The 15,172-nt window shown below is 40.2% G+C and overlaps 1 protein-coding gene across 2 annotated transcripts in view; it reads left to right on the top strand.

The window, feature by feature from the left end:
• Positions 1-15,172, top strand: part of pdia5 (protein disulfide isomerase family A, member 5) — a 122,795-nt gene that overhangs the window by 42,419 nt on the left and 65,204 nt on the right. For both annotated transcript variants that reach the window (XR_006312204.1, XM_043694262.1), the window contains exons 8-11: positions 51-118; positions 2,773-2,864; positions 9,088-9,159; positions 9,773-9,909. Coding sequence is in view for 1 of the 2 variants with exons in the window: in XM_043694262.1 (XP_043550197.1) it covers positions 51-118; positions 2,773-2,864; positions 9,088-9,159; positions 9,773-9,909 (369 nt within the window). In the remaining variant the exon portion in view is untranslated. The remainder of the gene's footprint in view (positions 1-50; positions 119-2,772; positions 2,865-9,087; positions 9,160-9,772; positions 9,910-15,172) is intronic.

Genomic DNA, 15,172 nt, shown 5'->3' with positions numbered 1-15,172 from the left:
GTTTATTGTTCTGCTGTCGCCTTTGACCTGCCCTTTCCCCCATGTGTCAGGGTGTGGGGTGTGTAAGCGGATGATGCCAGCCTTTCAACAAGCTGCCACAGAGCTAAAGGGCACCCATGTAAGTATTACAGTTTCATTGGTCTATTAAAAAGGCACCATGCATGCAGACTTGTCAGTTTTTACTTTGTGCACAGATCGTTATAATTGGATGTCTAGTTGTGATTCGGTTACCCTGATCAGGTTTCTCAACCAGTTGGATTTCTATTAGCATGCGCAGGAATTAAAGCAGTAATGAAATACATAATCCTATTAAATTGTGTTTAAAATTTTGTAACCCAGGAAGAAAATCCCACGCAGGATGTCATCACTTAACATCATTCTGCACAATGTCATTTCATATTCACTCGATTCTCTAATTTGAAACCTGAATTTGTGTTGCTGTTAAATTGCATCAACATTTCTTCTGCCTGAATATTCCCATGTAGCTCACACTTTCAACCTACAAGAGCTGGATCTGCTGATTTGTGCAATGTGTACCCCACAGAGAGACCTACCAGGCATAGGCTGCCCCACTAAAAGTGTACTCCAGTCCGTTCCCAGCATCTCTCACCCCTCTTCACACTGCCAAGTCTTGATTGATCCATAAACCAGACCCACTCATCTGTCTCTGTGCCTCCAGCAATGCTCCTGTTCTCAAGACTTCAACAGTACCAGCAGTGATCTTGCTCCTAGTAACATTGCTAGGACTGAGGAGCTGCCTGAAATTAGTCAGTAAGTCTTTGGTGGTTGGATCATTGTCTTCCAAGACCTGGGATTGACAGTAGCAGACAAGAAGCTACCTAACTGGAATTTAATCCCATTCATTTACTCCAAAATGCCTGCGTCTGGGTTCCCGATGGATGGGGCCAAGGTTACAGTCATTAAATTCATCCAAGTTTGGCAAGGTTAAGCACTTTCAAAGCTGACAGAACCGAGTTTAGATGAACTAGCAAATGGTATCTCGTGCTTTCAAGCACCGTCCCCAATACACACTCCTAACATCAAATGTCTCATAAAGAAGCTGTTCATGCTTTAGGATCCCAGTTGATGGTATTACTAGACAAGGCAGATCCTAGAGTGAACCCTGGCTTGATAGATTTATGATTTGGAGATGTCGGTGTTGGACTGGGGTATACAAAGTTAAATATCACACAACACCAGGTTATAGTCCAACAAGTTTAATTGGAAGTGGCACTCTGAAAGCTAGTGTGCTTCCAATTAAACCTGTTGCACTATAACCTGGTGTTGTGTGATTTTTAAGTTTGATAGATTTAAATTTTGCGATTGGTTAACATGGTGGTCAGTCACTGAGGTTTCAGATGAGGCTGCAGATGTTCTTTCATAAACTTATGTTCTGTTGCTGCACATAAGAAAAGAAAACAAATAAGGCCAGGTAAACTATAGTAAGAAAGACCTTAACACGAATACGAAAACAAAATTTAAATCTGTTTACCAAAAACATTTGTTAGAGACTCAATTCTAGAGTGCTATCACTCCAATCTCAGATTTTTAAATCTTTCCTTAACTGACACTTTCCAGTCTCTTTGCCTTGGTTGGTTGAGCCAATTTTTCTTTTATAATTCTGTTCCATGTCCACTTACACGACCCCCTCTCAATTCTGATGGCTTGCTCTTTTATAACTCGAACCACTGGAAAATTTCTGTCCAAACTCATGAAGCTTAGAAGCTCTATAGACTATAACCCACTTCTGCTAAGGCAACTGGTTAACCTGAACTGAAATACTTTTCTGATCTTGACTATTGATTCTTTTGAACCAAAAATTTGAATATTCTGATTTGAACACTCTATTTACTCTGCCGTTTATTTACCCAGCAGTAAAAACACCTTGTCCTTAATATTGGAGCAGCCACCCTGCCACACACACACACGCACCCGTCGCACCTTGAGGGCAATCAAGGATGGTAAATCATGTCCTCCTCAATGATGCTCACATCCTGAGAACGTTTTGAATAGGTGACATTCAGCACATTGAATGCTCACCGAGTCAACGCTTTCAACGTGAAGATGGGCATGTATCTAATAATGGGCAATGTAAACATTTTGCATTTGTATGAAGGGCAGGAAAATTAAAAGTAGTTAGGGAGCAGTTATGACACATTATGTTGTAAGTTGACTAATTGCAATTGGATTTCAAGTTGAAACGTTAGTTGTTTCCCTGTACCCTCGTGATAAGGATTGTGTTCATTGACCAGGCGACAGCAACTAGGAATTGGAATTAGTGTTCTCAGCAGTCATAAGGAAGCTGTTAATAAGCACCACAAGATCTCAGCCACTAATTATAAACTTCCTTTGCCATATCCCACAGCTGCCTCTTGTCACTGTTTTATTCACAACTTCCCATACCCAGCTCTACTAACTCTGTTTTGGCCTACTATCTGGTCTTTTCCCAGCTGGGTCTTGTTGCATCACCCAGTCTGTTCAATGATTGAAGCAAAATAAACAATTGGGAGTTTTAATTGTTAGTTTAACCTAGACTGAACAGAAATATTTTATTTTTAGTTCAGGTTTCTGGGACTAAGAGTAAACTGCCTCCTGCTCAGCAGATTCCTCATTTTCACAGAACTGGACATTCCAACTCTTGGAACATTTCCGGAAAAACACTTATTCTCAAAATAATTAAGAGCTGTAGATTATCAATTCATCTTGAATTCATTAAACACCAATTTTCTACAAGTGATTTATAAATTCTAATGCTAACTGTTTCCTGAATAGGTAATGGCTGGAATGAATGTCCATCCATCTGAATTTGATGAAATCAAACAGGAATTCAACATCAAAGGATATCCGACCTTCTGTTACTTTGAGTAAGTTGTTGCTAAATCTTCAAGGTATATTTTGAGTTCAGAAAATCAGATCTAAACAATCTTGTGTGATTTTCTTCTTGCAGGCGGATTAACAATAATAATGTAAAATGAAAGAGCTTGAGTGATGTGACAAATATAGATTGACCATCTTATTGAGGTTTTCTTTGTCTTGTCTTGCTTTTCTTCCCCCACACTACTCAAAGATGAGGGCGCCCAAAAATGTACTGGCTATTAATTGGCAATATTGCCTCCTTGCATTCAGTGGAGGTAAAGATCCCAAGGATGCTGGACAGAAGAATAATTGGGCAAAAAATGGACTGTGGCAGAGAAGATAGGAAAAAACCAATTGAACCATATTGGTTAAAAAGGAAAAAAAAAGACAAACCTAGGTTAATGTGGCATCTTTCACAATCTCAGTATGGGGCTGGTGAAGAAGTGAAAAAGCCAAGCCAAGATGAAGATGTGTGTTTGCATTTAAAGCATTGGGAACTAATGTAGGTCAATGAGGGCGAGACAGTATGGGAAAGTGTATGGTCAGTAGGGTTTTGGATGAGGGGACGTTAAAGAATGTGCAGGATGATATGGCAGTCAAGAAAGTATTAAACTAGCCTTGGTGAAAGTGTACACGCAGATTTAAATAACACATGGATAGAGGCAGGCAGTTTTTTTAAAATTTATCCTTTCATCGGATGTGGGTATCACAGACTTTTGAACTGAGTGGCTCACTCGGCTGTTTCAGAGGGACAGTTAAGAGTCAACCATGTAACTGTAGGTCTGAAGTCACATGTGAGCCAGACCAGACAAGATAAAAATGTTTATTTTCTTCCCTAAAGGACATTAGTGAATCAGATGGATTTTTACAACATCAGTGATTATTTCCATGACCACCATCACTGAGACCAGTTTCATATTCCAGATTGGTTAATTGAATTTAAATTCCATCAGCTGCCATGATGAAATTTAAACCCATACCCCGGAGCATTAGCCTCAGTCAAACAAAATTACTACTTTGCCACTGACCCCCCACAAAAGGAGGAGGAAGGAGTCAATAGTCTTTGTGATGAGGAGGAAGTGGCCATAAACCTTGGGGGCATTGAATATGAAGAATCTTGTTTAACCTGAGAGTGGGGGAGGTGGAGTTTGGGTTGGATGGGGAGGTGTTAGTGGTTGGTGATGGTGGCCATCTTTAGTAGGATACTAAGTACTTAGTGATTCCTGAAGAAGGGCTCATGCCCGAAATGTCAATTCTCCGGTCCTTGGATGCTGCCTGACCCTGCTGCGCTTTTCCAGCAACACATTTTCAGCCATCTTTAGTAGCAATGTACACAGTTTGTGATCTTGAAGTGATGTCTTCAATCATTCCAATATTTAATGGGAGTGAATTGAAGCTCATCCAGGACTCCATGTTGGGCAGCAGCCTGACAGCACCAAGTGGAGAGGTAAAAATGGTTATTTTGAGTGGACAGATGGATTTGGGTCCCGAGTCTGCAAATTCTGTTGCCAAAGCAGCAGCATGTGGAGAACAAAGGAAACCACTGACAGATTCATGGAGAGTCCAGAGACAATGCATTATAGAGCAGGAAGAGAAGACTCAATTGGACTCTACAAGGGTTTAACTAATCATTTCCCTTCTGAATACTTAGAGTGATTGCCGAATGGAGATGTTATGTGTGGCCTAATAGAGTACAAAATATATCATCTTAAAGACAGAAAGGAATAAGTTAGAAGCAAACACATCATTGCCATAATGTGTTCTGAGAAATAGTCGTTGCAGTCTGATTTAAAAAAAAATTCTTTTTGTTTAATCTTCTATAATGTGGTTTCAGACAATTTGAGAACATAAGGTGTTTATGTCAGTGGAAATCTGTCTTTCTGTTTATTCTCTCTGCCAGAATTGTTTTCTTTTAAAATTTATTCTTTCATGGTATGTGGGCATGGCAACGCTGGCTATGCCAGCATTTATTGCCCATCCCTAATTTCCCTTAAGGTGGTGGCAAGCCACCTTGACCCACTGCAGTTCATGTGGTGTAGGAACACCTGGTGTACTGTTAGGGAGTAACTGGATTTTGACCCTGTGACAGTGAAGAAATGGCGATACAGTTCCAAGTCCAAATAGTCTGTGGCTTTCAAAGTTTCTGTCTTGGCCTTCCAGTGGTCAAGGTCACCCGTTTGGATAATTGAAGACTTGATGAGTTGTCTGTAAGAGCTGTTAAGAATTTGGAAAAGGAAAAGATATATTACAAAATTAACACTTCTGTTGTTGGGAAAGAAGCATTCTGGTAAAAACAATGACTGCAGATGCTGGAAACCAGATTCTGGATTAGTGGTGCTGGAAAAGCCTGAACTGCTGTGCTCTTCCAGCACCACCACCACTAATCCAGAATCTGGTTTCCAGCATCTGCAGTCATTGTTTTTACCAGAATGCTTCTGCTCTTCCAGCACCACTAATCCAGAATCTGGTTTCCAACATCTGCAGTCATTGTTTTTACCAGAATGCTTCTTTTCCAACAATAGAAGTGTTAATTTTGTAATCTATCTTTTCCTTTTCCAAATTCTTAACAGCTCTTACAGACAACTCATCAAGTCTTCAAATAAGTTTTCCTCCTCTCTCTACAAGAATCTCAGGGAGTCCCTCTCCCACTGCAACTCCCAGGTACTCTATGCTACTTTCTCCCCACCCCCATCCTCCTCTCACTTATCTCTCCACGCTTCAGGCTCTCTGCCTGTATTCCTGATGAAGGGCTTTTGCCCGAAACATTGATTTCGAAGCTCCTTGGATGCTGCCTGAACTGCTGTGCTCTTCCAGCATCACTAATCCAGAATCAAGAAGCATTCTGCCCCAGTCTTTATCCTTCTTTTAATGATTACTCTGATGAGTACATCATTCAGTTTTTAATGTAGCAATGGTCCCAAGTTCAAATAGGCTGGCAATTGTTACAAACCCACCTGACCATTATGAAATACATGACTGTTGAAGAATCTATCACTGTCTAGGTTGGTGTCTATTTGAAATGACTAAATGTTTAATTTGGTTCAGTTCCTAATGATCTCTGAAGTATCTCTGGTTCTTGATGTGTTTGCCATCTCTGAATGGGCCCAACTTGTAATCCAAGGATAGTACAAATATTAAATTGCTGAAGTATAGGGGAAAAATGTACTGATTGTTCTACCTCATTTTTATCTCATTTCTCCACTGAAGCCATTGTGAGCTTGCACGAGGGTAAACTTCAGGTTTTGACTCCTTTGGTGCATCTCAGCTTGTTCGCTGAATCACTGAGTTGGTCATTTCATGAATCATATTACCAATGATCTATGCCCGGTTTGCATGCTGCATTCTCTCACGTTCATTTTCTGGGTGGATGGGAGCAGTTGGGATATTCCACTGGGTTGCAAGCTCTCACGAAAGCATTAGCTTGCAAATCTGGGGATGTTCAGGCCAATTGCAGCACGTCGAAGTAAAGTCTAAGGTGATATGGGTTTGGAAATGATATTTTATTGTAAAACTGTTTTGCACAAAAGGGGGACCATTTAGCTCTTGTCACAGATTTCAACGAGCAATCCCAAAATCCTAGTCTTGTTTCGTTCTCTAGAGCCGTAAAAACCCTTTATTCAATTGCCTTTTTGAAAGTTACTGTTGAACCTAGTTCCTACAGTATTCTTGATCAGGCAATGCATTCCATATCACATCAACTTGCTGCATGAAAAGATATTATCCTCATCTCCCTCTGTTTTTTCCCAATTGTCTTAAGCATGTGTTTTCCAAACATCAACCTTCCTGCCATTGGAAATGGCATTTCTTTCATTTGTGCCCTTCAACGCATTGACTATCTCTCCCAAGTCTAACTTCAACTTTTTCTTCTGTAAGCAAAGTCATCCCTAAGGTCTTTAGTCTCCACATGACTAAAGTTTTCATCCCTAGTGCCCTTCTGGTAAATCTCCTACGACCCTAGCATCCTATCTAAAGTGCAGTGCACAGAACTGGTCACAATGCTTAGTGGTTTACAAAAGTTGAGTATTAACTTTCTTTCTTGTGAACTTTGATTCCTATAAAGTCCAGAGTCCTATTAGCCTTGTAAAGTGGGGAGAAAATAGAGAAAATGAGTGACAGTCTTAATTCTCATGTTCTTATGAAGGAATCAAAAGGTATGGGGAGAAAATGGGAGCAGGGTACTGAGTTGGATGATCATCCATGGTCCTGTTGAACGCAGGAGCAGGCTCAAGAGGCAGAATGGCCTACTTTTTTTTTCTATCATCTAGGTAGCAGTTTTTTTGTGCACAGATGATGAGAATTTGACTTGAAAGGTAACTAGGAATGAATGGAATAAAAATCTGCTTAATCCTACTGATCGCTATTTGCCTTGAAGTTGTGCTATTTCTTGATGGAATTCACACTCCAAATTTTGATACTGAAGTTCTGGGCTGTGTGTGGGGATAAGTCATTTGCATAGGACTATTTGACAGGGAAAAAAAAATAATTTTTTGACATTAAACATGGCAATTACAGTTGGGATCCTTTGGGAATGTCGATGAACTTTAATTGGAATTTTGCCCAGACTGATTGCCATTTGTTAATTTGAGCAAATTAGAAAATGTTTCTGAAGTATATTTATATAATCATCTTAACAGTGTTTCTTAAAATTGATCACTGTAAAAGCTGTTTTAGAATTACCATCGCTTCCTGAGGACCTATTTAAAATTCTCTTCTCAGAAATTGCTCCAAGAGTCATTTCACAGCAACTGACAAATTATGAATTTTAAAGTGTTTTTTAAACACATGACTATCTTGGTTGCTGTCTCTAAAATTGAAAGTCAAACAGCCTTAACTTTTAAAAATTGACAAATTTGATTTGCGTGTACAGTGCTTCTAATTATTGCGTGTGAGAGTGTTACTTTCTTCTATTCCTTATGATGAATGTATAGCTTATTTGTCCTATCTAAGGTGTGATTTCTAAACTTGTGTAAATTACCACTTCCGTGGTCTTTGTGATGGATGGTGAAGTTATGTCAGGTATCTTGATGGTTGCTTTAGTCCAAAGATGGTTCTTACTGACCTTTGTGGATCTAAGGACCTCACATTTCACAGCCAGTGGAATACTTTTAGAAGTACAATTGCTCTTGTAATACAAGAAACAAGGCAGGCATTTTGTGCTAATCAAGACCCAGTATCACGTAGGTGATGTTGGTTGGAGGATGAAAATTGGTCTAGATAGCAGGGATAATACCCCCTGCTCCACTTCAAGGTCCAGTGGGACCTTGTGTATCCACCTGAGGGGGCAGATGATACCTCAATTTCGCGTGTCATTTTAAAGAGGCTTGAAAGGTAAATGAAGTCCGCATAGTCCTACCAGACTAGAGCTGCTCTCTCATTAGAGGGGGACAACTAGTGGTGGTTTAACTTGAGAGTTACCACCAGGTGGTGAGGAGATAGGTTGAGGAGGAGCATCCTTCATGGTAACCTCAGCTTGAATCTGTGTTGGCAACACTCTACATTGCAAACCAGCCATCCAGCCAACTGAGCTAACTACCCCTATTCCAAGGTAAATAGGAATGTATGGAATAACAGAACAATATACCGTCTCGATTACATCACAGTGTTGGCTTGGGTTATGTGATTAGTTGCCTGCATTTGTGTAGCTGTCCTGTGATTGGCAGTGCAAGTCTTGTTCCTCATCTGGTTGCCGTGGAACAGGGAAGACTCTACCTTGTTGACCCAGTTTTCACCACTCATTCAATAAAGAGCAAAAATGAGTTCAAGATTGAAAAACTTTCATTGATTATCATTTGCAAAAGTAATCACCTCTGGACGATGTATTAAGGCTTTAGAACTGTACCTCAACCTGAGTTGACTTCCCTGGAGACAAAGAATGTCTCTGTTTTTATACCCATATGCCATTTCAGCATTTGTTCCTTTAAGGTGAACCCTGAGGTTTGATTACTGCAACATTTATTCATTGATGTTTTGACAACAAAATGTAGGTTTGAGTAGCTATTACATCCAAGGATCTGAATTTTTCAATGAAAAAAGTGAAACATGAAATAATGACCCCTCAATTGTTATGACACAATCACGAGACCATAATTGTGTGAAGAAGTCCCTTCAGCCCATTTGATACCATAATTTCAGGCTCTCTGTCCTTCATTATAAAATGGTTGAATTTTGTGCAATGTTGTATGTTATACACAATAATTGAGTTGTTTCTTTTTCTCTGATTTCTTTCAAAAGGAAGGGAAAATTTCTATTTAACTTTGAAAACTATGGAGCTACTGCCCAAGATTTTGTTGAGTGGATGAAAAAGTGAGTAACATTAAGCGTTGTATGTATAAAGAAAACTACACGTGTGCCTTGCTGACTCTACTACCATGGCACAAAGGACAATTTTGTTTTCACCTTTCAACCTATTTTAGTGCATTGGGGAATAGAAATGCTTCACTACACTGAGATTATGTATCCTCTTAAACCGGGCTCTCACTCCAATTTTATTGGGCATGTTTTCATCATAACTCAGTTATTGTTAATGTCCTTATCGTTCATCTAAACAAATATTTACCGATAGCTGATTGTATCAGGAAGTATTTTGTTCCTGGATCTAAAGGATCGTGTATCACAGGCTCCTTTGCAATATAGTCAAGTGCCTCCCAAAAAAAAAGTGCTGCTTAATGACTGGAATAAAATTATCTATGTTGTGCTTTTATCTTTCTTAGCTATACGAACTTCACTGTGATCAAGTTAAATACACTCAACCACAGGAAGAGTCACTCTTAATCTCCTCTGCAAAGGAAAGCGTTTGTTTTCAGGGAGGAGAATGAAAAGGACATCAACTCGCGCTTGGTAGTTGATGGATGGTTTGCACCTTGGTTTATCTGATGTGTTCATTTTTGTGACACAGTTGCATTTCTTTTGTCACCAGACCCCAAGAAGCACAGCCCAAAGCCCCAGAGATCCCATGGGCAGAGCAGGAGTCTGCAGTGTCTCATTTAACAGATGATACCTTTGATGGGTTTGTGAAGGAACACCCATCCGTACTTGTGATGTTTTATGCGCCATGTAAGTTGCAGTTTAAATGCAAGTCAGCCTTTACTTGCTGCTTATGGGCCTGTTCTGTAAGAACTATGGATACTTGAGGTTTTAGCCACTTTTAAAATTGCACTGTTGCTCTGGATCTTTCTTGTCTGATGTATCTGCAGTCTTACTACATCATATGGACTCATACTTCACCAGAAAACAATGGATTTCAATGGTAGTTATTGAGAGTTTGACTGTTCCCAGACTCAGAAACTCTCAACCAATCACTTTGATTTAAGATACTCCTTATCTGCCCTAACATTGTCTCTGTGTGTAGTTCGCAGAGTGGCTGCTGAATCTGTTATATGCCAGGAATTTCAGTTTTCAGCTGGCTTGGGTCCTCCATAATATTTTTCTTTTGAAATGTTACTAAGAATCACAGTCGATTATCTTGATTGGAGGAAAACACAATTAACGTTTTGACCCTAAAGATTCTTCAGGAGGGAGCCCCTTACTCTGTCCCCGGCCTAAGTCTTTTCCATTGCAGGCTGTTGGGGGCATTGCATTAAGAGCCACTCTATTTTAGCGATGCCATGTTCTGAGAGAGATGGTGTATAAGTTGGCAGGAAGTGTTGTGTGCTGGAGGTCCGTCAGTAACCCCCCTCCCGTGCTTTGGTGTCAGATTTAATTTGATGCTCCTGTGATGTGCTTTGGCTTGTTTAATTACTTTAACACTGCTATACAGCTGGGATTGGGCTTGCAGGTTGTCAGAAACTGTTCTTACAAGGACAGAAATGTTAAAGCAGTTTCTGCTTTTTCAAGCTTCAGGGAAGATGGTCAATTCTATTTTTGCACAGGAAATCCTTCTACCCACACAGTTAACCCATCTGATTCCATCTCTTTCTCCATCTAAACCTTGAAATTTTCTGAAGAAGGAATAAATTATTCAACTAATATAAAGAAAACAAACTCAGAATTTATTCTGCAAATGATCAAGGCTGATGCAGGCAGTCACTGAGAATGCTGCCATCAATGTGTTTTGTCTCCGGTTTGTATGTATTGTGTGGTTTAAACACAATTCAGCAGAAACAAAGACTGAAAAATAGTGATGCACAGCGTCAAGTCATCTTGTGAACAAGGCAGACTTAGTTCCTAAAATGCTGTTAATCAACACAGCTCATTATTGACCCTCTATAATTGGCATTCCATGAGTTAGGGACATTTGGGAACTGAACAGCAACATAATTTGCTTAACCTCATTTCAACAGGAAATGCTATCAAACCCAGCCAAGTCAATCCGCCTCAGCCATAAATAGATGAGACATGACAGGGTTAGTTATCACTGACTGTTATTTTCAGTTTTATAACATTTTGGCCTTTGGTGTTGCCAAGAGCAATGAGTTTTTGGTTGTTATCAAAATAGCACCCAGTCGATGTGGGACTGTTGTGCAAAGCCACTTGCTCTGTCACAACCCTGCCAGTGATGATACAATAAATTTCGATACGTGACTCTTCTGTTTTCACTGATCATCTGTGCTTCAGGTACTGTTTTATCCATTAAGGAAATAGATTATGGAGGGTAATAGCAGGGAAAAAAATTGAAAATAGAAAAGTTAGGCATTGCGTAGACCATACGGCACTGAAACAAATGTTCTGCCCATTGGGTTCATGCCATAATTAATGCTTCATATGAGCCTCCACTGTTCCTATTCCACCACCATTTCAGAATATGGAACTGTTCCTTAAATTCACCTGTGCCAATTGCCTAAACTGCTCCTTCTGGTACTGAGTTTCATATTCTGAATAAAGAAAATTCTCTATTGCATTTGTTAGTGACTATCTTATATTTATAGCTTCTTTTTCTTATCTCAACTACTAGTGGCAAAAACTTTTCCTACATCTATCATGCTGATACCTTTTATAATTTTAATCATTTTTTAATTCACTCTTGCAATGTGGACATCACTGTGTGAACCAGCATTTACTGACCATTCTGAATTGTCCTTCAGAAGTTGGTAATGAGCTGCCTCTTTGAACCACTGTAAGCTGTAAGTAGACCCACAATGTCATTAGGGCGAGAGTTCCAAGATTTTGACCCAGTGACACTGAAGGAATGGTGATATATTTTCAAAGTTAAAAATTACAAACACCAGGTTATAGTCCGACAGGTTTATTTGGAGCTACTGGCTTCCAAAGCGCTGCTCCTTCGTCAGGTAGCTAGTGGGGCAGGATCATAAGACACAGAATTTATAGGCACAAGATCATTGTGTCATGCAACTGATACAATATATTGAATGAACCTAGATTGCTGTTAAGTCTTTCATCTTTTAGAATGGGTTGCAGGTTTCAATTCATTAATATGTAAATCCCAGAACAACTTTCAAGTACATCCAAGTCTGAGTAGCTCAGAGGGGAACTTGCCAGCGGTGATGTTTCTGGGTATCTGTGCCCTCATCCTTCTAGGTTCAGAAGGTGCTGTCTAAGGGAGCTTGATGAATTTCTGCAATGCATCTTGTTTATTCAGTATGCTGATGCTACTGAGCATCGATGATGGAGAGACTGAATGGCACTACTTCAGCAAACACGTTGAGTGGGCTACTTTGACCTGGATGGTATCAAGCTGCTTACGTTGTTAGAGTAGCACTCAGCCACTGAATTGGGGGATTTTTCCATCACAGACCTGGTTTGCACCTTGTAGGTTGTGGACAGGCTCTGGGGAATCAGAAGGTTTAGATTACATTACAGCGTGGAAACAGGCCCTTCGGCCCAACAAGTCCACACCGACCCGCCGAAGCGCAACCCACCCATGCCCCTACATTTACCCCTTACCTAACACTACGGGCAATTTAGAATGGCCAATTCACCTGACCACATTTTTGGACTGTGGGAGGAAACCGGAGCACCCGGAGGAAACCCACGCAGACACGGGGAGAACTTGCAAACTCCACACAGTCAGTTGCCTGAGGCGGGAATTGAACCCGGATCTCGGGCGCTGTGAGGCAGCAGTGCTAACCACTATGCCACCGTGCCGCCCATAAAGGTGAGTTATCTGCTGCAAGATTCCTAGCTTCTGATTTGATTTTATTGCCATAGTACTTGTATGACTAGTCCAGTTCAGTTTCTGGTCAATGGCAACCCCAGGAATATTGATCGTCAGGATTCAGTGTTGTTAGTACCATTGAATGGCAAAGGGCGATAGTTCGATTCTCTTTTGTTGGAGATGGTTATTGCCTGGCACTTGTGTGGTTCAGATGTCACCTGCCATTTGTCAGCCCAGGCCTGCATATTATCTGGATCTGTTGCAATTGAGCATGGACTTCTTCGGTATCTGAGGAGTTGCAAAAGATGTTGAACATTGTGCAGTCATTTGTGGACATCACCACTTCAGACCTTGAGATGCAGGGAAGATTTATAAGATCTCAGCCCTCAGTGTTCTCCCTTTCAAGGAAGGGAGACCCAGCTATTCTGGTCTCCATGACTGTCACATCCTTTACTCTGAACCTTCTATCCCAGAGGTAGGAATGCTAACACGATCTTACAGAGGCAAAATAATTCAAATGGCCATTTCCTGTTATGTGTGATTTTTTTTAATGTATAAATAGTTTTTCCTTCTTATTAGCTGGATGAATGCAGCACTTTGGAAACAGTGGTTCAATCTGTTAAAATAAGCCTAAAATACCTCCACCTTTGTCCTTTATAGAGTTTTTAAATCCCGATTCTCTCAACTGTACTTGAACAGTTGACAGGTGCATGTTAGTCAGACTGTCTGCAGTGCTGAGGTGGCAGCTGGTAATTGTCACAGTGACAGGAAGTTATTAAACATGGAAATAATTGTTGAGCACTGAACCTATCTGATTAACACTGAGGCAGTCAGCTGGCCAATTCTAACTAAAATGAGATTAAACAATTTGTATTGCTATTTAGTTTCCAATTAAATTCATTCCTTAAATCATTGACTGTTAATTATAGAAGTTCAATAATCAGTATTGTGTTCATTAGCAGTATTTTAGTGACTGACTTTGTTGGCAAAGCTGACAAAATGTGTTTCACTCTCGCAGTCTCTATTGGGCCCTGTCCCTCCATTTCGAGGAAAAAAAAAGTGACTCAAATTTATATAGCACTTTTCACGACCACAAGACATCCCAAAGCACTTTATAGCAAATTAAATATTTTTGAAGTTTAATTATTTATTGTTATGTAAGAAACAATGCAGCCCAATTTACAGGCAGCAAGCTCCCCCAAAAGAAACATGATAAAGGCTAGATAATCTTTTTTTAATTGATATTTGAGGGACACCAGAGATAGTTCTGCAGTTGTTGGAAATAGTGCAAGGAGACCGCTTATGAGGTGGATTCAGGACTTAATTTAATATCTCATCCAAAAGGTGGCTTTTACAGAAGCCCAACATTCCTTCATGACTGCATGGAGCAGCCAGTTTAATTTTATGCTTAATGTTCCAACCTTCTGTCTCCAGTGAGACTGTTACAGACTGTCCCGTTGCGGATAAATGTAAGACTCTGCGTTCATCTCTTATGCAATGTTTATCCCTCAATCAGTACCTAATTTTTAAAAATCTGATTTTTTTTATATCACATTGTTGCTTGTGGGTGCTTTCGGAGTGCAAATTGGCTGCTGTTTCCTCTATAGCATCAGAGACTGCACCTCAGTGGTACTTTGTCTGTTGTAGTTTGAGGCATCCAGTGATGCAGAAGTTGCAGTATAAATGCCAGAATTTTATTTTTTCATAGCAGAAATGATGCTGCTATGCTGATTTTTGTTTCCAAATTACAAATTTCAAGGCAGGACTTCTTTCGGAGGGGAATATAACTGACAATGAAAGCAAATATTAAAAGAAGAATTTATACCTGTTTCTGCCTTTTCTAAAATAAATGGTAGGAACTGTTGATTGGGAAAATCATAATTTGCCTATCAACCTCAATCTTTCTGCCATCCATGTATGTACTTCATTCTATACTCTATCCTGCCCACAAAAATTGTGAACTTTACCCCACCAACTTAATCTCTTCAAGCAATGTTCTGCAAAAGTATTTGCTGATTACTGCTAATTAATCCCAGACCATTAATCCTAGAATGACTAGGGTAGGAATAGGTCCAGCGCAGCAGGTCAGGCAGCATCCAGGGAACAGGAGAATCGACGTTTCGAGCATAAGCCCTTCTTCAGGAATGAGGAAAGTTTGTCCAGCAGGCTAAGATAAAAGGTAGGGAGGAGGGACTTGGGGGAGGGGCGTCGGAAATGTGATAGGTGGAAAGAGGCCAAGGTGAGGGTGATAGGTCAGACTGGGGT

The sequence above is a fragment of the Chiloscyllium plagiosum genome, chromosome 7 (assembly GCF_004010195.1).
Source record: "Chiloscyllium plagiosum isolate BGI_BamShark_2017 chromosome 7, ASM401019v2, whole genome shotgun sequence".
NCBI lineage: Eukaryota > Metazoa > Chordata > Chondrichthyes > Orectolobiformes > Hemiscylliidae > Chiloscyllium > Chiloscyllium plagiosum.
The sequence above is the reverse complement of the archived record's forward strand: the minus strand, read 5'-3'. Positions and strand labels throughout refer to the sequence as shown.